General features: G+C 37.7%; 1 protein-coding gene across 2 annotated transcripts in view; it reads left to right on the forward strand.

The window, feature by feature from the left end:
- Nucleotides 1-25,139, forward strand: part of LOC145988896 (uncharacterized) — a 121,007-nt gene that overhangs the window by 65,055 nt on the left and 30,813 nt on the right. For both annotated transcript variants that reach the window (XM_083124183.1, XM_083124184.1), the window contains exons 9-12: nt 6,627-6,836; nt 7,327-7,487; nt 14,423-15,864; nt 21,502-21,627. In XM_083124183.1, the coding sequence (XP_082980309.1) occupies nt 6,627-6,836; nt 7,327-7,487; nt 14,423-15,864; nt 21,502-21,627 (1,939 nt within the window). The remainder of the gene's footprint in view (nt 1-6,626; nt 6,837-7,326; nt 7,488-14,422; nt 15,865-21,501; nt 21,628-25,139) is intronic.

Here is a 25,139-nt window from a genome sequence, read left to right on the forward strand (position 1 = left end):
GAAAGGAATGCAGCTTGACAGGGAGCGAAGTTTCCGAACTGAGATTATGTGCATGGGAAATCCCAATTTGCAGCGTCTTCCTGATGTGATCGAAGATAAAACGTTCTTCAGCTGCAAGTGGTAGGAAACTTTAGGCAAACGTTTCGTTACAAATCGACAGTTTGCGTGCACAACCTTGATTGCTGATTTTCGCGTGTTTTCTACTTAATTTGATGATATTTCATGGTTATTTCGCGAAAAAGCGTTCATTTCGTGGAAAAGCACACATTTCACATTACTTCGCGAATAAAACTCATGCATATTTCATCATTGGGGGTGTAGTTACGTGCAGAATGTTCAAAATTGCATCTTTTTTTTTTTCACATTTCGCGCATCGCGAAAATTCAATGTCCCTAAGTATAACAATCAAAAATAGCTAAAGCAATGCAATGAAATGAACAGAATACATTAATATTACACATCAGTCCCTTAATTTAGTTCACCTTATGTGACAACATGCTCAGGAGTGAATATTTTTTGTTTGTTGTCTTTCTTGGGAAACACTCCCTTCCCCTTCATCACGAACTAATCCCCAAATGTAATCACCCATCATGGCACACTGCCGAAAGAAATCAAGATGCGAATGAAGCATGTGCAATTTTACAGACAATCTACAGTCCAGTGCTCTATATCTATCAATTAGTGTCTTAACTTGATAGTCAAGAGCTTCACTTCTGTTGTGGACAAGAAATCCCTTCACCAAGTTGTGGAAGGCCTTCCAAGCATTTCTTTCCAGCTTGGTCATATTTTGTTTAAGTTCATTACTATTTAGCATGAAACAGATCTGTGGTCCTGTAAAAATTCCACCCACAATTTTTGCCTCTGACAGATTAGGAATATTTCTTATGTACTGTAGAGCAGCTGACTCACTATCCAATGCTGTCACAAATTGTTTTGCCAACCTCCGTTTAATGTGCAGCGTTGATAGGAGAATCTTCTCCCTGGGCTGCGCTTATCACATTGTGTTTTCCTGGAATTAGCTCTGTTCTTTCAGGCCACACAGTTTGCTCGTACTGTCCCAGAGACTAAGAAAACAAGAATCCTTTGTATACCCACTTTCTAACCCAAGAAGAAAACCAATTATTTCGAAATCACCACATAGGCTATGTCCCACTGGTGTTAATCATATTGGATTTTCTCCAACATCAATTTCACACTTGAGTAACTTTCCTTCAAGTGGATGGAGTACGCGACTGGAATTGATTCGTACTGAACGCTAATTGCACTAAAGAGACCACTTATATCAGAACAGTAGCACAGCGACTCTTCCACAGCAAACAAAACCACGAAAACACGTGGTGTCTCTTTCTGAATTTAGTTATTCTACATAAAGGAAGTAGCAAGTTCCATTCCTTCAGCCGTGAAGCTAAAAGTTCAGACTTATTTTTTGGTAAATTCAGGTCTCGAATAAGGTCATCTAGCTCTTTCTGGTTCAGTAAATGAGGTTTCTTGCTATCCTCATGATCAGTAACATGGTCACCAGAACTGTCCAAATCACTACCTTCTTCCGCAAACGTGGTTTCGATTGGAGGCGATGGTATAGGAAGAACTTCACTGTCAGGAACAGGTGCTAGGGAGGATGGTATGCCAAGGTATTGTAGCTGACGCCTGTTCTTCCTTCTCTTGAAATGTGGCAGGTCGATCATGCAAAAGTAACAATCAACATGATGATTTGTAGGTTCCCTCCACTCTCGCAGAATCGCAAATGGCATGCCTTTCCTGCTACCACGCAACCAATGTTCCATCGTCAACCTGCAGTTACCACACGTAACATGTGGAGCTCATGGTTTGTCCAGATCACCAACAGCCATTCCAAAGTACGCTTTATAGGCTTCACAAAATTTTGTCCCTTGTACAATGACATGTTTAACTTGCTTGGGCCCAATATAGTATCCACATACATAACAGAACGAGTCTGCACGTAATTTGCACTTCCGACACTCTGACATGCTGTTCCTAACAAAGCAAATGAACTTAACCTTTTGGATCCCAAGCGTCTCGATCGAGATACCCAAATGTAAGCCTCACTGTCCCAAGCAACTCGATCGAGATGCTGTGTCAAGGTCGTAGTTTTTACATTATAACTTTTCTATTTTTGGCTAGAATTTCGATTTTTTTTTATATTGTTCCTAACACATGTATTTAACAGAAATGTTTTTTTGCATTTTTTTGTCTTCATGAAAATCGGGGGAAGGTGGGAAAAGGGACTTCTCTTTTGTGTCTCTTTTCAAGGTCAAATTTTTGCCGACAAAGGAACACCGGCTTTGTTGTTCTAAAGCAATGCTTTTCACTCCCGCCTGTGAACTGCTTTCAAAGAAAGCTTGTTTATCAGTATCGGATGTCAAAATGAAAGTTTTCCATGAGGGAGTGGGGGTGGGGGGAGGATGAAGACTGGTTGCTGAATCTGCGTTGTGAGAATGGAATTTCGAAGCACGCTGAAGGAAACCTTTGTTTTTTTTTAGCACAAGTGTCCACAAGTTGCGACAGGGGTTACCCTGCATTGTCTAAAAATAGAATTTCAAGCAGCTGCAAGAATCGGTGCTCATTTTTCACTGCGTTCTAGCTTTTCGTCCGTGAATGTTGTGCGTAGGTGTCGTTTTGTGCCCAAGTGCGAGGACATTTTTTGGGTGAAGTGACAATTTTTTAAAATAATTTTTGGGGGTTTTCTCCCTTCCCCCTCCATATATACGCCAAATTTGCATAAATTTTGCATTTTGTGCATTTTGACATTTGGGGGGGCAGGGGATACCATTTTTTTTAAGAAAAGTATTTTTGAGGGGATTTCCCCCTTTTCCCCCTCCATATGTACGCCGAATGTGCATAAATTATATATCGTCTGAATCTGTGATTCATTCTGCATACAACGGTATATCTTTCATATCTCTAGGGCATTTAGTTTCTGAGCTATAGTCATTTCAAGGTACCGCTGCATTTTGAAGCTTGAATGAGTGGCCATTCCTTTTGGGGGTACAACTCAAGTTACATTGCTCATACGACAATGATGCAAATATTTTTCTGTTTCTTACATGCCAGCGATAATTTCTATGTGCATTTTGAACTTTTCATATCCTTTTTTTTGGGGGGGGGCCGGGGGGGAACCAAATTTTTTTCCCCGAAATTTTGGAATTTTGAGAGTTAGCCACCTCCCCCCCACCACATATACGCCGAATTTGCATAAATTTCATATAGTCTGAATCTCTGGTTCATTCCGCGTACAACGGTATATCACTCATCTCTCTAGGGCAATTAGTCTCCGATCTACACTCATTTAATTGAAACTCTGCATTTTGTTCAAAATCGGCTCGGGACAGAGAGGCTTACATGTGAAAAAGGCCTTGGGTCTCAAAAGGTTAACACAGATTAACATACACCCAGACTGAAGTAAGTAGTAGACATGTTGGCAAAGAAACAACCTTGAAACACACAACCACAAGGCCAAAGTAGGAATTCAGCTGAATGCTTGTACTCTTCAAATTTACTACGCACCGATAAAAATACACACAAAAAAATAGAAAAACCACACAGACGGGGTAGACATGAATGGGGAGTTTCGAACCTTCAACAGCAACTGCGCTTCCATCTAGCGACTGTAAGAGTAAATACACTCGTTAATGTGGCTAAGCCAGCAGTGCGAGATAACAAAACATGCTAATATCTTTCAAAATGTTGATATTTCGACAAAATCGTTGCCGGATTCGTGTTTAGTGGGTCGAAATCTATAAGAATTCATCACAAAACAATGATAAGCAAAATCTTGTTGACCAGTGTAATGATTGTGCTCCATTTCCGTCAGCACAGCAAATTCAGCTATTGACTTCGAAGCGTATTGATGAGCGTACTATATATATATATATATATATATATACACACATTAAAATATTCACCATTCTATTTTTCTGCTCCATTTTATATTACGAAACTAACATGTAAAAAAGGAAAGCCTGACAATCTTTATTTTAAAAAAATTCCATTTACTGTTAAATGAGAGGACAACCATTGACTTACTGTTAATAGCCTGGGTGACTGACGTTGGGGGGGGGGGGGGTACCTCCTCTCATGTGCCTCCCTGGCTGTGACATAGACTCTTCTTGCTTTCAGATTTCTATTATTTTTCCCATCGCATATTCAGTGCTGACTTTGCGATTCTGTTTTCCAAAGTGGATGAGGAAGGAGTTTATATATTCTTGAAGCCTTCTCCCGGGCTAGGAAAACACTTTTTCCGAAAGAAAAAATAAGTTTTTTTTGTTTGTTTTTTTGCATCAGGAATTACAGCAGCACTTTTTCCACCTCGCTTATTCTAATTGCGTTTTTTATTAATTTTCTTTTCGTTATTTAGTGTTGCTTTTCTTCCATTTTCGGCTCCTTGCGACGATGAAGAGAGACTCAAAAAGAACACCCATGCTGAGGCCAAATTCGAACCCATGACCCTCGCATTCTAACGCATTGTGATAACCACTTCGTCACGAACGTCGAAAATGCAGTTTTTTAATATATTTTTCACGAATTTTTTGCATTTACATTACTTTGATCTTGTGCAATTTTTTGTAGATTATAGTATATTCCATAACATTTGTGACTTGTGTTTGTAGATCTATTTCGAGTCTGAGTATGTATGTATGTGTGTTTGAGTTGGTGTTTTAAGTAAACTTCGTGAACAGTAAGTCTAATCGGGACTGGCCCTACATTTAAAAGTGGGATGTGCCTCCACTGGGTATCAAACCCGGGAGCCCTTGGAGTCTGAGTATGTGAAATGATGAATGTAAAGTAAACTCCGCACCTTAAATTAAATATTTCCATTTTTCGCCATCTGCACTAATAACACAGTTGTCCTATGGTGTCAGACTTTTGAAACATCCTGTATATATACAGATTGTCAAAAATGGAACTATTTTTATTTCATAGGCTTGGTCTGGAACTATTTTGCATGCTACCGTTGAGTTCTGCCACCTCCAAGTCATAAGGTTTGATCGCAAACATGATCACATAGCTGAAAGGGTTATTTTTAGACTTCTCGCGATCATATTGGCTTCCATATCTAATATTATTTGATAAAGTGGGTATTTTTAATTTCTTATTATCATAATACAGTTATAAACTGCAAATTAGGTGAAAATTAGATGTCATGAATGATAAATAAGTGCAATGAACTAACAGGTTTCAGGAATACAATCTTCGTCATGACCGCATTTTGAAGATGCTATTACAGACAAACGAGGGCTTAAAAGCTTGGGGTCTGGAGCATTTTAGGTTCAGGAATTAATGTAGTATCCACCCCCAAAGGGCACATTCTCCACTGGAAGTGAAATATTTTCCGATGTTCCGATCCCAGTAGTCAGAATTTTTTTGCATCGGTTAAGTGCTGTTGCATACGTTCGTTTATGGATCTGGTGGATCTGCCACTTCCATCAATGAATGTATACAAGAGCACTTAACCTAAGCAAATAAAAAAAAAACCTAGCAAGCAAGCCTATCAAGACACATGAAATTTAGCAACCACCAAATCAAGGAAGATTCCACCAAGTATGCAGCTCACAACCTGATTGACAGAAAAATCAAGGGAAACCTTGCAATTATGCCTTTTCCTCACGAGCTAAATGTTGATACTGTATTTACGTGTGTATAATGTGCATGCGTATACAGAGGTTGTTTGCTTTATATCCGACCATTAGTGTCATTCTGCTGTCTTCCGGACCAAATGAAAGCTGCAGCATCTTTGTGCTGAAAATTGAGTTCCTGTGGTCTCAGAGTGAAAATAGTTGACTGACTTCATTTTTTTCTTATATTACTGTGGTATGCATTCTGCTTCTCAATAGAATAGTTATTGGCCCCAATCTGATGCCTAATAATGAAATATCAGGGTGACTACTCATCGCAAATTCCGGGGAATTATGCGTGAATTATTGGCTCTGGAAATTGTGTGAATTTGCTTGAATTTTTCTCCGTGGACATGAAAATTTTAACTTTTATTAATCACAATCCCATTGAATTTATACATATTTATTGATGCCCTGAGGCAAGTTTTTCACAGTTTAGGTTTTATTTTTATCTAGGAAGGAAAAGAAAAGAGTAGCTGCATGGAAAATAAAACAGAATTCTATCAATCCGTTTGCTTTGTTAGTGTCCTTTGCAGAACATTTACCTGACAGATGGAAGATTGTGTCAAGATAAGGTATCTTGAGCTTGATTAGGTAAATTTGAAATACTTATACAATTAACAGTTTTTCATAGATTACTATATCCCGTCACATTTGTGACTTATGTTTGTAGATGCATATCCTAGTTTGAGTGTGTGAAATGGCAAATGTAAACTCCACACCTTAAACTAAAAGGTTTATATATACAGTTCAATTGAAATTAATTAGAATTTATATTGTCAGTGCATTTTTGCGTGTGTGTGGGGAAGGGGAGGGGGGTGAGAGGTGGTAATGTATAAGGTTGAAATAGAGAAAGGATCTGTTTGTACACTTGAATTTTTCAAAAGTTCACCTTGAAAACCAGGAATTGTACTTGAATTTCATCATGGCCGTAGAGTGGCCACCCTGAATATGTATTGGTAACACTTTCTGCCTTTTCCTCCCTGTATCTAGATTGCAGAGACACGCACCGTAAGCGACTCAAAGTATCTAGTTATGCAGGTTCAAGATGGAACCATTATTCAGCCATATTGCATTGTACTTGATGAAAATGCATCACAGATGATCAAGGATAGTGCGAATTTGACAGTTACCCTTCTTAATGATCGACCTTGCATAGACATCCTTGTTCAAAATCCAACTGAGGAAATGAAGGCTTTGAAGGTAAGCAACAAATTTTCACTTGCTTGTGTGTACTTTTTTGAGGATACTCGTCAGTACAATATACTTGAAAGGAACTTAACATTTTTGCAAAATGTTTTCTGCCAAAATATTCATGCCTGTATCTATTAGTATTGGCAGATATAAGCATATCATTTTATCAATAATTATATAAATTCACATGAGATGAATGGAATATTAAAATAGCTTTCATTTAATTCTTTTATAATTTTTTTCTGAAATTAAATAAAATTATGCACTTTGAGTAATTTCCAAGATGATTAGAATCCATGAAAGTGTCACGCTGCATTATTACAAACCCTGTGGGTTACACATACTATGGAGACGAAATAACCAGTAGTGGTAGTTGAATTCAAACTACAGTAGTACTTTGCAATACCAATGCTATCTGCTCATCCCTATTTTTAAAAAAATAATATGATATAATTAAATGCCTAGACTTTCAATTCCTCTTTTTTATTTCTTCTTTCAGGCTGAAGATTTTGTGCTTTTAAAGAATATCATAGCTGGAGAGATAAATGTCGTTATTCAAAGTAGTGAAAGTAGCATGCCGTATCTAAAATTCACCATGAATGAAATGAGTTCTGCCGAAATACTCGACAAAAGAGACTGTGAAAAGAGAGCCATCAAAAGGTGAGGACTTTATTTTAATTGGAGATATTGGAACCTTGATTGTGTGTTTTTGAGGGGATCAAGATGAAAGAACAGGAAATGTGGGGAAGTGTAAAATTTGGAAACATTTTATAACATTTTGCTATGTGGTACACTTCTGTTCACAAAAAGTGCACACTCGTTTGAGTTAAGTCCAGCTTCGTGGGCGGAAGTACAGCCGAAGTAAGTGTTCGGAAAGTAGCAGTGTTGCTTACTATCAATCAATTTAACCGTATGCAGAAAATTTTGTCTCTCTCAGATTCAAAGAAATGGGCTAACGGAAAGATTGTAGCGTAAATATTAATTGACTGGAATTTCCACGTCTACAATCAAAGTAATGTAAATGTGAAATATTCCTGAAAATTCGATAGAATGTGAGGGCCCCAGGTTCGAATTTGGCCTGAGCTTGGGTGTTCATCGTCGCGAGTAGCCGAAAATGGAAGAAAAGCAACACTAAATAACGAAAAGGGAAAAACTCAATAAGAGCAAGCGAGACAGAAATAGTGCTGTTGCAATTCCCGAAAATGATGCAAGAAAATATCGTTCGGAAATAGTGTTATCCTAGTCCAGGAGAAGGCTTGAAGAATAAATAAACCCTTTCCCCATACACTTTGGCAAACAGAATCGCAAAGTTGGCACTGAATATGCAATGGGAAAAATAATAGAAATCCTAAAGGAAGAAGAGTTTATGTCACAGCCAGGGGGACACATGAGAGGGGGTACCCCCACATCAGTCATCCAGGCTATTAAAAATAAGTCAATGGTTGTTCTCTCATTTAACTTGAACATTAAATTGAATTTTTGTAAAATAAAAATTGTCGGGCTTTACTTGTTTTACATGTGCACGTTGGTTTCATAATGGAGCACAAAAATAGAATTGTTACTCTTGTAAAATTCTTTACCGAATGAATGAATATCTCCGTAGATTCCAGAATAATTCATTTTGAAATAAATAGTTTGAAATAACAAAAAATTATGTGCCGTTAGTTAATGAGATTCGTTGTCACATAGCAGAATCCGCTATATTGACGGAAACTAGAGAACGGTTATCATTTAGAGTTGCAAACACTAACCTTCCACAAAAGAACGATTTCCCAAGGACTTCATTAACCTTTTGAGTCCCAAGTATCTCGATCGATACCCAAAAGTAAGCCTCATGGTCCCAAGTATCTCGATCGTGATACCCTGTGTCAAGGTCCTTGTTTTTACGTTATAACTTTTCTATTTTTTGGCTAGAATTTCGATTTTTTTTATATTGTTCCTAACACATGTATTTAACAGAAATGTTTTTTTTGCATTTTTTTTGTCTTCATGAAAATGGAGGGGAAAAGGCAGGAAAAGGGACTTCTCTTTTGCGTCTCTTTTCAAGGTCAAATTTTTGCCGACAAAGGAAGACTGGCTTTGTTGTTCTAAAGCAATGCTTTTCATCCCTCCTGTTGAAAACCCCATTTTTTAAAAAAAAGTATTTTCAGGGGATTTCCCCCCTTTCCCCCTCCATATGTATGCCAAATGTGCATAAATTATATATCGTCTGAATCTGTGATTCATTCTGCGTACAACGGTATATCGTTCAAATCTCCAGGGCAAATAGTCTCTGAGCTAAAGTCATTTTAAGGTACCGCTGCATTCTGAAGCTTGAATCAGTGGCGTGCCAACCATTCCTTTTGGGGGTACAACTCAAGTTACATTGGTCATATGATAATAATGCAAATATTTTTGTGTTCCTTACATGTCAGCGATCATTTCCATGTGCATGTCGACACTGTCATGTACTTTCTTCTTGAGGGGAGGGTGGGGGGACCAATTTTTTTTTCCCGAAATTTTGGAATTTTGGGAGTTAGCCCCCTCCCCTCCACCACATATACGCCGAATTTGCATAAATTTCATATAGTCTGAATCTCTGGTTCATTCCACGTACAACGGTATATCACTCATCTCTCTAGGGCAATTAGTCTCCGATCTACACTGATTTAATTGAAACTCTGCATTTTGCTCAAAATTGACTCGGTACCGAGAGGCTTACCAGTGAAAATGGCCTTGGGACTCAAAAGGTTAATTTTCATGCACAAGCTTCACTTGTATTTTGTCAGCAATGTGTACAGCATATGAATTCTATCTGATGAAGCATATTGCTTTCAAATTAATGTAATTACCGAGAAGCAACATCAAAATTTCGAGCTGGACAGGAAAGGATGCAATCTTATGGATAAGTTACTCGAATAGCTTGGTTTCTTCACCGTGGCTTGTGGCCATGTCGATTAAAGGCCAGCTTTGTAAGCTGATATCCTAGGTTCGAGTCCCCGTGTCTCCAAAATATTTTATCTTACCAAATGAGTGCTACATAATGTATTTTATTCTCGTCACACCAATTGCAGCCTGAAACTTTGTTATTGTTTGCATGCCAATAAGAAAATATGTATTGAAACTATTACTCGTTCAGAGAACGTGACTGTTACTCGAGACTACTTGAAATTGAGATTTTTTAGTTGCTGCTAAGCCTCGATATTTAAAATTGAAAATTGTTGTGTGATAAAACACACCGTTAATATTCTCAAGAAGAAAACCACTGATATTAAATGAGTAAGTTGTGAGGAACATCTTAAGATGTATTTTAAGATGTTCCGTCATTCACGTGTCACTTTCCTAGTTTTATACATAGATAGATATTTACAAGTGACCCACTCGATGAATGCTCGCACCTTAAGAGTAATTTTCTTGGAAAGCAAGAAAGCCTGGTCCAAATTGTAAAGTCAAGACGTGCACAGATTGTAGATGTTGTTATCAGAAACAAACAGAATTAATCAGTAACTACAATTATTTACCTAAACATCACTCATATGGCACTTAGAATAGAGCTGTAAAATATGTCTTTTTGATGATTAGCTGTTTGAGTTATTTCATAGTGCACGAGTAAGCATTTGGATCAACCCTCTCTTCTGAATCTGTAATTTTGTTACATTACAATTTGTGACAAAAAAAAATTAATAAAATACTTGTAGCCTAATTTTTGTGGTGGAAAAACTAGGTTACAAATACATCAATTTTCATCATGTGGGTATGATGGAACCAAAAGTTTTTGATGTTGAAAATTATTGCAAAGACATCCTCTTTCTCCACAAATAATATTTTTTTTACTTCTTCTAACAAAAATTTAACATTGCGGAAAATATAGCTGCTGGGTAGCCATTTTGTACAATACTCCTGCAGAAAAAATATTTAAAAAAGTTTCATTTGTTGTTGTTGTTGCAACGCCTATGCAAGGGTAGTTCAAAATGCATTCTTTTTCTAAAACTTGACTTTGTTTGAAAATGGCAACCATTTTCGTTTCAAGGCTTGCAGCATTTTTTGCCTTTGCAGACACTTGGCGATATTTATGATAACTCAGCTAAGAAATAATATAAAAAGCTGGGGTAAAAATATTTTTTTCAGTACATTTCAAGCCAGAAAATATGATTTTTACTTTTTTTTTCACCACTAATGCAATTGGTGGAAGTTTAAGACCAAAACTGATGTTCAATTTTGGAGAAAAATCAATGTTTAGGATTTTTTAAAGTAGGAAATAATGTAATATCAGAGCAATATTTTTTTTAGAAAAGACATATACATCCAAAGTTTTAGCGAAAAGTATTTGAGCTCTGTTGCTGGTTTCCACTTTGAGTTATAGCTATTTGAAAATGATCGTTATTCATTGCTTTCAAAACTTGGTCCCAATATCTCTAGTGGGAGAGCAAATAAAAGAATTTATATTTACAGCATAAAGGTGCCTGTAAAAATATTAGAGATTGATATTTCATAGAGAACAAACTTACAACAGGGGAAAATTGAGCAAAAACAGGCTCATTTACGTTATTAGCTACAAATAAGTATTTACTTTTAATGAACTATCATACAATTAAAATTATTGTATTTATTAATTACATCATACAAATGGCATAGTAAGCCTGTTAAAGTTGTCATGAATGAAAAGGTGTGTAAGGCTGAGATTAGTCAAAACAGGTTAACAGGTTAGTCCCAGGAAAAAAACGTTAGTTCAGAAATTCATTGCACTTAGAATAATTCAGGTTAATGTATTGGTACCTGGCTATGTACCATTATAAAAGAATAATGCAGGGAGCATAACAACTCACATTTTGTGAATATCTATTGTTTAGTGAACATGAAACATTAATTTTAATTCATTGACACATTCTAACTTTGTAAAGATAGGTGTACGTTTTTGAAGTTCTAGTAAAAATAAAAATATAGTGAATTAATTTTGGTTAAGGTAGATGACCGGTACACTTACGGTAGGAAAGCAATAAGTGTAAAAAGACCCAAAAGTTTAAATTCACAAAGTTTTTCGAGATAATATTGATTTGCACCTATTTTTCCACCACAGAAATGAGGCTACAAGTACATTATTAATTTTTTTTAGGCTTTTATAAAATATTTTGAGTGCCGATGTATTTTTTTCTGAAATCCTCATTATTTCATGGAGTTTTGTGTAAAATACAGAGATCTGATCTTTGGTTAAGGAGAAAAAGAATAAAATGTATGCAAGGGTTTCTTGTGCCGTGTTTCTCAAGAGTGACAGATAACACAGATTTAATGAAATTTCGAAGAGCTGTAAAATGAAAACCATTTCAGATACAGTGAAAAAATTTCAGGGGTTTTCTTTCAAACATAAGGGAAAGGTGTGCACCAAGTTTCATCGAAATCTTAGATGGTGAGTGACAAAATTGTTGTTTTTTGCGTTAATTTGATGTGCAATGGCCACAAGATGACAGGCACAAATTGTAACTCTACCATTCTTAGTTTCAGAGATATTATATGTTTTATTTGTGAACAGTACATAATTGAAAATCGCACTCTGAAAAAGGCCGGGTGTTGAGAATCAGTTTTGGCATGTACTGTACTCTGTCCCGGGAATCTGGACTGAGCGAACAAAAGCAAGTGTCTGTGCAAGTACATAATTCAAGAAGGCATGCATCTGTGGGGAAGGGGGAAAACGACTGCAGTTCTAGCCTTTGCAGCATTGTGTACTGCTTCGTTCTGCCCATTCTGTTCTTCCCCTTACTGTGTGACCTTGTTCCATAGATTCCAGGGATAGAGTATACAAGCGAAGACATTTCATCAACATGTCTTTTGGATCGTCAGACCTGATGCATTGAGAGAAGAAACCAGCACAGTGAGCTACATTGGGTTGAATCAGATCTAAGGCTGTTGCTTGTGTTCATGGATAGTAACATCTAGTAAATATGATTACAAACTCCAGACCTGGAGACTAGGAAAACCTGAATTTTCTAAGAAGTGTATGTCACCACTTGCAATAATAAATAATATCTCACTTAAGGTAATAACTAGTGATGGACAATATCGGAAATTTGATATTGCAATATATTGTCACAGACAATACGATATTTTATTCATATTGTGATATCTGCGATACATTGTCTTAATTATATATATCACCAAAATATCGTGATGATATATGGCGGACATGATATATATCACCGACACAATATATATCACCAAAATATTGTGACAATATATCACCGGCATGATATATATTGCTAAAATATCGTGACGCTATATCATCTAGTTGATATCACCTGGCCGAATTTTTTTCAATATCACAATATATCGTCTGGATTATATATCACCCAACACTAGTAATAACTCTTGAGTATAATCATGCAATTTCTTAAGAACCATCTCAATTTCTTGCACAAAATTTTGTTATATTTCAACTATTACAAGAACATATATTCTACTTTTCTTGCCAATAATTCTATTTTTTAATATAAAGACCAACCTCAGTGTAAATGGGCAGCATGTTTATCGAGATTGGAATATGTTAACTTTATTTTGAAACAATCTTTAATTCTGTTTTCTCTTTTGCATTTTTAAAAATTAAAACTGCACTTATGGATTTCATAATTTTCTTCCAATGATGTCCAATAATTCAGTCTTCAAATTTCATCCGCGATTATCAACACACTATCCTAAAAAAAATTGTAGAGAAGCCTAATTTCTATGACCGACCTGATACCACTTTAAGCCAAGGTGGATTGATCAAGATTTAAATCAGGTGATGTAATTTTTTAAAAATCTGAAAAGAAAGGAAACATAATATATGTACTGATGGAGTGAAGCTCATAGGAAAGGAAATGTGATATGTAAACTGCAAATACACTTAAATTTCTCATGATAATTTTTGTAGGTGAAAAGAGCAATCATTTTGTGTACAAAAATATAAAAAATACTAATCATGTTAAACCGTAAAAAGTGTCATTATCATTATTAAATTGTAAATCCACATGGCAACTGATATTTTGCAAACTATCATTAAAAAAAATGTCAAAAATCAGATACAAACACCATAAAAATATTTTAAGTTACAATTATATAGGTAGTACATCCAGAATGTTTTATTTTCATTGGAAGAAAGATAAAGTACCAATGTAAAATTTACTGATACCGATAACCGATATTCTACCGATCCAATATAAAATTAGAAATGGTCCTTGAAGAACCTGAAATGTTCATTGATCTCCTTAATAAATGTATGTTTCAACGTGACTGCAGTGCAAAAGAAATTGCATATTTAGACATTTACTTTTTTAGAATGTAGGGCATGGCGATTATCCACAAAAATTACAACAAAATGGCATAATTGTGCACTAAATTATCAGATATTTATTGATATATCGAATTGGTAAAATAATCGGCAATTTTACCGATAAACCGATACCGGCCGATACAGATAGAGTACCTATTAATCAGTCCCATCCCTAATAGATATTAATGGAGAAGTATTCCATTATTTTTTCTTGTAACTTGTTCATGGTTATTTTATGTGAAATTTTTCTTGCATGTGCTTGATTTTTCATTTACTTTTCTTTGTAATGCCTGAAAGTTATGTTCTTTAATTTCAGACGCCTGAAGGACTTGGCAAATCCACCAGCTTCTAATTCTGTTGATGAGCACATCAGAATGTTGGCCAGCATGAACTCCTATGCTACAGGTGATGAGCTGATATTATTCCCACTCGCAGAAGACAGTCCAGAAAATCACATGACCAGTAGTGATGCAAAGAGAGGAGGTATTTCTCCTAAAAATGGAATGAAACGGAAGAAACACAATTTGCTGGAAGACATTCCAAAGAAAATGCGACACAGCAGTACCAGCAGTGATGACATGTATCTTGAAGATGCCGATTCGGACGTCACATATGTATTCAGTCAACCGCACGGCAGCATTCCACCAGGGAGGTCGAACACCGAGATCAGTGTAGCAAAATTACCATCTTCAGATGACACATTTGATTTCATAATGAAAAATATCCCTCTAACAGGTATTGTGCCTTTAGCATCAAAACGAGGAAACACATCACCGTCTTTGATAGTACAAGAGAACTATTTTAGCAATAACTCGGAGAGTTTACTCACGCAACATACAATTCATGACAGTGAATTAAAAATTCCCAGGATGCAAGTAATGCCAGCAAACATAAACAGTTCAGAAACACATACGGATGAAATTCTGCCCTTACCCGTAGCAGCAAAAAGACAGGAAGTGGCCGTTTCAAACACTGTAGAAAGAAACGAGTGGGCAACTTACGACAGTCATCCGTGTCATAGAGTGAAACTGGAAGAGAACTCACTTGTCAATTATAGCCAGTTTTCGGTGGGAAGTAGAAGTAGGGGGAAAACAAGCACACAAAAGGATACAGAGAGAAGCCCACAGGATTTTAAAGAAAAACACAGTTCCAAATCATCTCCGGACCGTGTTTGTGATAGGGATGAGCGCAGAAGGAGACGTGCTAATCGGAAAAATGAAGAAAGTGATGATGAACAGTCAAGTGTACATGTGAAAACTGAGAGTGGCAGTAGTCCAGTAAAAGTCAACGAGAGTTCTCCAACGCAAGTTAAGACTAATAGGAAAGATGCAGGCTCTGAAAAACTGACTAAACTTCCAAAACTGAAGAACAGGGGAGAAAAAGTCACGGAAGGATCTTCAGCAACATCGTCCCAGAATTCAGGCAACTTAAAGACCACAGATGGCCCGTTAAGAGGATCACGGATTAAAAATGAATCTAGTGATGCATCAGAGACTAGCTCACCACGAAGGGTGCTGCGGAAGAGAATAAAAGACTCGCATGGAAATATAATTTTACGAAAATCTCAAAAACATCCAAAGAGTGATGTTTCTAAAAGTGAATCTAGAGGAGCAAAAGAATTAAACAGGAAGGGACAAAATGAAAGTAGTACAACCCCTGCAGTACAGGAACAGAAATCATACAAAGATCAAGGAACTCAGGTTGATATTAAGACAGGGTGTTACATGTTGTTTTCAAATGAACAGCAACGTGGCACAGGTGAGTGTATTTAGCTCTGAGGATACATTTTGTATTGTTATTATTGCATTATAATTAGGGATCTTAATTTTTTTGGTGCTCTTTTCAATCTGTATTCAGCATTTTCAGTCCACGTTTACTCTTAGTCATGTATCATTTGTCACTTTAGTGTGAAATCCTTGCGTCACTTATCACTAGTTTCTTCAAGCTGAAATCTTCCTAAAATGCATCTATTCTAACTGCTAGGAATTTCAAAGAACCTTGTCATTTAAGGGGAAGAATGGATTATCAAAAGAACCTTTATTTCTCGCCACCTAAGTTCCCAAGTTCAAATCCCAGGGTGTTCTTTGTGAATGTCCTTCCATCAGATTCATTTAATCATCACTCATCCTCATCATGTCGATTAGCCAAAATTGGGAGAAGAGCAACAGAAATATAACCAATAAATAAATTATAAATACGAGGGCTATTCAGAAATCAATTTCCGATTGGCTTGTAAAAATCAGTACATTACCGCAGCGACATGTCGCATGAGCATTAGCCAGCAGGAATGTGTAATCGCACTCCACACACAACCGCAGTCCATTTGCTTCAACACTGTGTGAGTAGGAACTGACTAACATGAACACTTGTATTACTGCTCCCGTCAGTTGTGAGGCGTGTAGTGTGATTTGATTCCTTCAAGCAGGAGGACTTAACGCAGCTGAAAATTCATCTTTGATTGTTTCCTGGAATCTGAGGAAATTCCTTGGAGAGTAGTGAAGTTGTGAAACTGCATTTTGCTCACACAATTTCTTCAGTTTGTTGGATGAGTTTCATCAGTCACAATTGAAGGTCTTCCTTGACCTCCCTCATTAAGCACATCTGCACTCCCAGCCTTAAATTTCCTGCACATCACATCACTATCACTCATAACGCCATTACCACAAACACGACACAATTGACGATGAATTTCGACTGCATTGACTCCTTTTACTTGAAGGAATCAAATCACACGACGCACCTCACAACTGGGGGTAGCACACTGTTGAAGCAGATGGACTGAGGTTGTATGTGAAGTGCAATTACACAGTACTGCTGGCTACTGTGCATGAGCCATATTGCTGCGGTTATGTATTGCTTTTTACGAGCCAGTCTGAAGTTTATTTCTGAATAGCCCTTGTACAAAAAATGTGGATTTGCAAATTTCTAGATTTTGTGGTATTTTTCAATACACACATATAAAAATGGTATTATTTTGTCACTTACTGTACGGTCTAGGGTGTCATGCTTTGGGCTTCATCTATAGGATGTGAACAGGTTTGAGTCTCCTGGGGGAAGCATAACAACTTTTCTCCTGAGATTTCGGCTCATGTATGGGACCAGTGGCCACCCACCACCGTGAGGAAATCTGGGAGCTTTGAATAAGTAAGGTAACACGATCATGGAAACCTACAAGAACAACTTGTTGTTCATCGTGCTGACCACACATACCCCGTAACTGGTTGAATGATCCCCACCCTGGTGGGTCTTTGGTTCGATACCGGTGGAGGCACATAGTGGTTCGAATCCCACTTTAAACTGTAGGTCCATTCCCGATTAGCCTTACTGTGCATAAAGTGGACTTAAAACACCAATTCAATCAATCACTCAACCGGTCACCATGTTCATTGAAGAAATTCTGGCCATCTGGAAGTGCATCAGATGCAGGAACAGGAAATCACAATTGAGCACAGGCAAATGTCTGTACAGTCCTTCTTCATGCACATTCCCACAAATAGAATGGTCAGTGTCAGCTGGTATTGCATTTCTTTCATTTTAATAAACAGATACGATAATGTGTTCCACAGTTGATCATCATAATCATGTTAAACACACGGAACAAAAGATAATCATGGTTTGATGTTCTCATAAAGTAGGGGTGAAACAATGACCCTACACTGGAAAATCAGATTAGGAGCGAAAAGGTCTGGGGATTTTGTAACAACAATTTTCATAACATTTTCCAATGAGATACAAACATCAGCTAGCCTCCATGGGGGAGTGGTTGAATTCTTGAACCTGCTAACCACAAATGCTCACCGTATCCAAACACTTCACAAGCTCCATCGTGCGGAATAAACGTCATGGAAAGAAAATCATCCTTCGACATGTTAATGCACGCCCGCTCTCTGCTCAGTTCACCAAGGAGGAAAATGGGGTGTGAACGTCTGCCTCACCCTCCCTACAGTCCCGACATTGCACCCTCTGACTATCATCTGTTCGTTTTGTAAAGGAACAGTTACGCTACCAGCCGACGGAGGACATACAGAAAGCAGTGCATCAGTGTTTGCAAACAGCTGGAACAGAGTTCTACCGTAAGGGTATTTTCAAGCTTCCAGAAAGGTGGGGAACATACGGTCAAATAAATTGAGACTTCATTGAAAAGTAAAGAAAAGTTTGTAGATTATGATGTAGCATGTTTTTCTTTAATAAAACCAAAATTTGGTTCATGAAAAATGGTTGCTCATTACTTTCAGTATGTCGCTTGTATAGATAAGGGTAAGGGGCTGGATCCATATCATGTGAGGGGTGCAAATTAGGCTAGGTGCTGACTCACCCAGAATTTTGAATGCAATCAATCAATCAATTCAACCACTGCATATGGCTACATTTTACTTTTACATGTAATAATGAAAACAAAATAACATGTTTAAAATGTTTGACAATTAGGAGACCAGCAGGAAGCATCCAATTACTAAAGAAAATTCTACTTTTTCAGAACTTGGGGACAGGCTTCAAAGAGCGTTTTTTGTCATGCTTCCCTGCAAATTTGATCCATAGGGCCGATGCTGTAAGTGATTTTCCAGAAATTTTTTCCACATCCTGGCAACCCTGTTCTCTTATTTTCCCCCCAAGAAGTGTCATTATACTTTCAACACAACCTTGCATGGTTGTAGAAATATACCAGTGATACATAATACACATTTTTCATTCAGTTTGGTCTATTGTTGTATGCCAAATACCAATTTTTTTTGTAAAATTTCAATTTTCTTCTTCCTTTAATTTTCATTTTTGGGAGACTTGCACCTCTGCTGAAATCCTCGTCATCACAAGAAAAGAAAAATCAATTTCATCTCTGTCTGACAATTAGTACTCTAGCTAAAATTTTTTAGTACTTCGTGCAAAGTTTGCATGTGCTTGAAAAGTGCCATCCCAGAGATGCTCCTTCCACTAAAGGTTAATCTCTTTTGCCACACAATATGATATTTCAAATCTGCAAGTGTTATATGACATTTTTCTCTTGGCTCTCCCATATCAGTAATTGAATTGAATCCAATGCCTCTCTGTTACCAATACTACAGCGCCTTGAGTAACGTAGTGTGTAAAACGGCGCAGTTCTGCGTGCTCTGGCTGGTTCCACTCGAAAATGATCCGCTAGAGGCGCTGGTGTTGAAGCTGGTGCTTGGTATTCGTCTGCTTATAATGGAAGTAAATGGAGTTTTCGCTGCAACGTCTGATTCTTTTACATGAAGCATTTCTATGAATGTGATAATTGCTATGATATTTGGTACAGTGGTCGCAAAGATATCAATGAACATTCTAGACAGTCGACCACGTCCTGTTATCGTCATACTTTCGTTAATAATACGGGAGAAAAAATACGGGAGAAAAAATACGTATGGAATGCTCTTGGCATCTAAATTTTTGTGTATGAATTAGGTTCATTATTATTATTATCATCATCATCATTTCGTTTAAAGATATACACAATGAAGCATTTGTATTTTGGATATTTACTGTCTCTTTTCTTCCGATTTAAACTAATCGCGGCGATGATGATAATGATGATTCCATGAAACGACATGGGGAACCCCACAATACTTTCTTAATTCCATCGACATGACTGTAAGGACACTTTCAAACCAATGGGACAAGCGACACGGGATGTTCATACTGTCACACTAGTGACACACACACTTCCAGACTGTAAAATAGCATTCATTGCACATGAGGGTCCAAACAGCAAACGGCACGTTCATATGGTGCATTCGCGTGCTACTTGTTACTTCGGTCGGAAAGCTCCTTAAAGGAAGGGTGCTCAGACCGAAGCGACGCGCTACAAAGGGAGTTTCCAACTAAGTGACACGCGACATGGTGCCTTCAGTCTATTGGCAAGCGTTCGCTGCTAATTGTGCGAACAACAGATAGGCGACACGATAAGTCACACTTGTCGCTTGTGCATCGCTCAAACTGGGCCATTTCCTCAATAGCTTGCAACATGTTGCCGTGGTTTGTTGTTCGCTCATGCGCGATGCAATGAGTGTCTTGCTTTAGGGAGATTGTGCTCCAAAGCGACAAAGGGCACGCGACACTTATCGCTTTAGGATTTCACCAACCGAACACTGGCCTGTGATTCCCGTCATGCCGCTACGATGTGAAATGTTGATCTTGATTGGCTCGTTTCCAAGCAACATGTGTCGCTTCGGTGTGAAAGTTGCCTTGAACCGAAGGACCCGTGTCGCTTTGGTGTGAAATCCTCGTATCGTTTGTCGCGTGTCGCTTTGGTGTAAAATCTCCTTGAGGATACGGTGCAGTCAGAGCTTGTGTCCCTACGGTTCGAAAGGCTGCATTGATTATGGACTGCTTGCTTCCAAGTGATACTTGTGGTTTGTCGCCTTGGTATGAAATATATCTCAAGATACTATTTAGATAGAAAAATAAAACTCTAGTACACAATCCAACACCTGACGTCCGGAATCACTTTGCGATGTTTCTTCTTGTGTTACGCATGCTATTTATTTATTAATTTTATTTTACTTTTCTTTCCAAATTAATGTCATTTCGTGACTGCAAATCACTCCACAAATATAACTGTTTCCATCAATTCACGTACCGCCTTTCAAGACAAACAAATCTACATAATATATTCCAAAAACTAACAAAGCCGCATTACTTTCATAAGAAAATTAGCACCGACATTGATCGCACTGCCATCTGTGTTTCTCATCCATCTGGGGAACCAGTTTCTTGGGTGGTTTTCCACACTACGTTTTTCAAGGCGCTGTACCAATACCTTGGCAAGACTCAGTCCTACTATCAGATTAAAAATTATAGATACTAGAGTTTGGACTCCAATTAAAAATTAACCAGTAGACCCTACGTAAAAATGAGTTACATCAAAATTTAGTTTATTCAATTCTGCGTTAATCTATGCTAGCCAATTTTTTTTTCGAGTATGCCTTCTATTTTTTATTGTCATGAAATCAAAAAGTGTCCTTTTTTTAGTTTTCATGATGATAAAAAATAGAAGACATACTCGAAAAAAAATTGGCTAGCATAGATTAAAGCTAAATTTTGATGTAACTCGTTTTAATGTAGGTCTACTGGTTAATTTTTAATTGGAGTCCAAACTCTAGTATCAATAATTTTTAATCTGATAGTAGTCAGTAATACTCAGAATTTTACTTCAGTAAACTCCAAGTCGATATTGCTTCTCAAGTTGCCGAGCACATTGAGGTTCCAGGTTCAAGTGAACATGAAAGCGAGTTGTGGATTTCATGCAATCAGCATTTCATCTTCATCGTCACATTTAGCCAAAGTGGCAGTAATCTTATCATATGTGATCAGTATTGGTATAAATTGCCTTGAATGTGTTTAAAATTTCTATTCTGTACTTATGATTCTGTTTCGTTGCAGAGGTGGATTATTGTAATATTCCCATAGCCTGCATTACGTGCATGAAGAATTTTAACATGAATGCACCTTTTAGAATTCAGGGCTGGATTACCAAAATAAGAGAACGGAAAAATGCGAGAACTAGAGGTAAGGTTAAATACATAATGTGATACAGAGTGATTCAAAAATTAAACTATTTGAAAATTCATAACACATATTTACATTATTTTTCTGTTTTTTTATTATACAGTTGACTTACACTAAAAACTCATTTATCCAAATATGATGTCAGTGCTTCCCATAAAATTGCACATAATATTGTATTAATCATGTACTGAAGAAGTAAAGAAAAGAAAAGTTCTCCCCTATGCTTTGCACCATGCCATGAAGTAGGGGGTGATGTGATCAGCACCATGCCCCTGGTCGCCTTTACTCCCCAGTTTCCTCCAGGTACCCACTTTATACAATGCTGGGTGTCCCCCGAAGCTGCTTGTACAGGTGGAAAAAATCCTGGTTCTCCCCTGCCAGGGATTAAACCCAGTTTTTTTTGCATGGTGATCAGATGCCCTAACTATATGAGCTATCGTGATTTGTACATGTACTTTTTTTTTTAAAAAAAAAGTAAATGTGATACAATCAACCATAATATAGCACTGCACTGTAAAGTACTGGGTGATTCATAATTCCCTCTGGGTCTTCAAATGTTCATAGTACACGAACTATAACACATACAGCAAAAAGGTGCATATCAGTGCGTAAAGAATCTCTCTCTCCAAGTTTGTTACATACGTTTCAGGTGCTTGATATGTGCACACCTGGATGGGGCAGGCATCAATCCTGCCCGACCTGTTCGTTTTGCATTAACAGACAGCCACACTTGAATTGTCTTGTCTTTAGGGACTTCTCAATATTTCATTTGAATTCTCTGATGTACCATCATAACTGTCTCACATTTTGTGAATTCTAAGATGCAAAACACTTTGTGTTCATCAGTACATGCCATGTTTGTGTTAACTGCATTCCATTGTCACCTAGCGACTAAATCTACAATTACATGATGGGGTCTATTACGAGTGCAAACTTGCAAAGATTCTTTACTTACTGATACAGTCAACTCTCAATTCTATGACCCCGGGTATAACGACCCTCTCGAAGTAACGACCCTTTTCCCGGGAACCATGAAAAATTTAGAAAAAAAAAAGTTGAAAAATTGAAGGAAATCAGCCGAAAAATGCATTGTTTTTTCCTCCACTCATTCCCTTTACAAGCGCTCTACTGCTCACTATTAGGTCTGAACTAAAAATAGACACCACCACACCATGCTTGAGTGATATCGAATAGCACTTGACCTCTGCTCTCCCCTCCCTCAAGTGCACCAATGTTACCCCGCACTCGACTGCCGCTACCCAAAGTGCAGGCTTGTTTTGCCACGCTTGCTCTTGGATACATGAGAAGAGAAGATCGTATGTGCTTCGATGTTATTTTAAATCGACTTGACTTGTTTCCTTGTCCTAAGAGCTGCTGAAAACTCACGGGGGAGGGTGGGAGCAGCCCGAAATGACTGCTGGACTTGCAGTCTTTGCCAATGTGTATGGCAGGCCAAGCTCTTTCATCGATAAATACACCACCTTGAGAGATAAGATCGCAGGAATGTTCGAAAATACAGATGCGTGGCACCTGGAAGTCTGGCCCATCTGTCCAGCTCTGACCTAGAGTTCAGCAGATTCCCGTGAGTGAACAACTTTCGGCCTTGTAACCGACAACTTCCGATAACCACTTTCATTCAAAACGTGTTCTTTGTTCCCTGCAACACTTCATAAAAAAGCAACTGTTAGAGATAATCAAACCCACATAGGTGAACTAAAGATCGTAAACCTGCTTAATGCGTTGTCATCCAGGTTTCCACAAAAGTTTACTTCGATCTTACGTGCTTCATAACTCCCGTTTCCCACTTCATACGTTTTCCTAATTGTGTGGATGTCGTAATATCTGCCAAAAAAGTGTTCCATTGGCTGACTGATTTCTCCTTCTTTTCCTGTCAGCAAACATACGGGGAGGAGGGGGTGATGCAGATTGTTTCAGCCACGATTTTCTTGCTGATGCGGGCTGATTACAGGCGAGGGTGGAAAAGGAACCACCCCTCTTCCTTTCCTTTAACGTCTAAAATGGGGCAACCAGTTCTGGATATATTCTTGAAAACGAACAAAAACCATAGAACAAGTAAAAAAAAAAAAGTGACCTGCCCCCTTTCCCCGGCTCATTCTCCGCCACTGGTGTGCACGGCAATGTTAATAATTGCAGATTTCAGTTGTTGTTTTTTTATTTATTTATTATTATTATTATTATTTTTTAATGCTGTTGTCTGCATAGGAAATATTGCCCGTATTATTGTCTGTTGCATGGTAAAACGTTAAGCAAGGGTCATTTCTTTCTTCTTTACACTGCTGTTAAAAGTTCGTCTTCGACAGTTGCGTTATCTTTAAAATGCTGGGACTTTCCTCTTCCGCCACCTGTTGCTCGAACTTCCAGCTGGTATCCTTGTTTTTACGATGCAGCTGGTGCCAGTGTTTTGTATAGCGTCTGCAAAGCTCTTGCTTGCCGATAACAGCGATGACTCATCCAGCGCGAAGGAAAAAGTTATTGTTTTGAATCTCGCAAAGCTGTTTTGATTTGACGATAACGAAATTTGATCTCCAGAAAGGAAAACAAAAGTTAAAATAACTTCATGTTCTGCGCCTTCTGATAAGCAAATCTGTAAATTTAATTTGCATCCGCTTTTCTTCAGAACCATTCATGTGGAGGAAAAAAAACAGTGTGTTCAATGTAGGAATGGTCACTGAGACCGATTAAAAAGACATTATTCAAGGGGAAAACATTTGGAGGGGTGGGTGTTTGACATCGAGAATACTCCTAAATCCAATATTAAATTAACGTGAGAGTAAATAACGATCTACCATTTTGATATGTGAAAATGCGCAGTTTCATAAAGCTTGTTTTAAGTTCATTTTATGCTGATGGACTAATCGGGACTAAATATAGAGTTTAAAGTGAAATTCAATTCCAAACCCGAATGATTATCGACTGCAAAGTTGCTTAATGATGTGTCCTAGAATATGCATTGGGTGAAAACAGATCACAAGTTGCACGTTTGCTTTTTCACGTTGGATTACAATGCAAGTCAAGGATGGAGTTTGGACTGCTCCCTTGAATGGGGAAGAAGAGTGAATGAAGTTGGTTGAAGCAAAGAAAAGTGACTTTTTTTTTTTACGATGTATTTTACACAGCCAAACCAGAACGAAAATTACAGCCCTGCCTTTATTTATTTTTGTCTGGTACCTAGAGAGGTTGTGTTGTTTCTCCCGAGAGATTTAATCTTACCAGTTAATCTTGTAACAAACAATTCTCCAGTAAACCCGTATAAAATCCAACATTCATTCTGCCCGATTATCTCCCGACTTTTGCTGGCACCAGTCTGACTGGTGTCAAGATTCTTCGAGTATCGTTTTCAATAAGCGAGAGATTGTTTTCCTTTCCATTGGTCTCAGTGCAAACGGGTTTCTCATGAACTAGAATTGTAAGAATTTCCTGAAAAAGCAACGACTGTGCACAATTGAAACAAAGTAACATTATTTTAAATTCTCTTTTGTGAAAACTTTTTC

Source organism: Lepisma saccharinum, chromosome 6, assembly GCF_977018435.1.
Source record: "Lepisma saccharinum chromosome 6, izLepSacc3.1, whole genome shotgun sequence".
NCBI lineage: Eukaryota > Metazoa > Arthropoda > Insecta > Zygentoma > Lepismatidae > Lepisma > Lepisma saccharinum.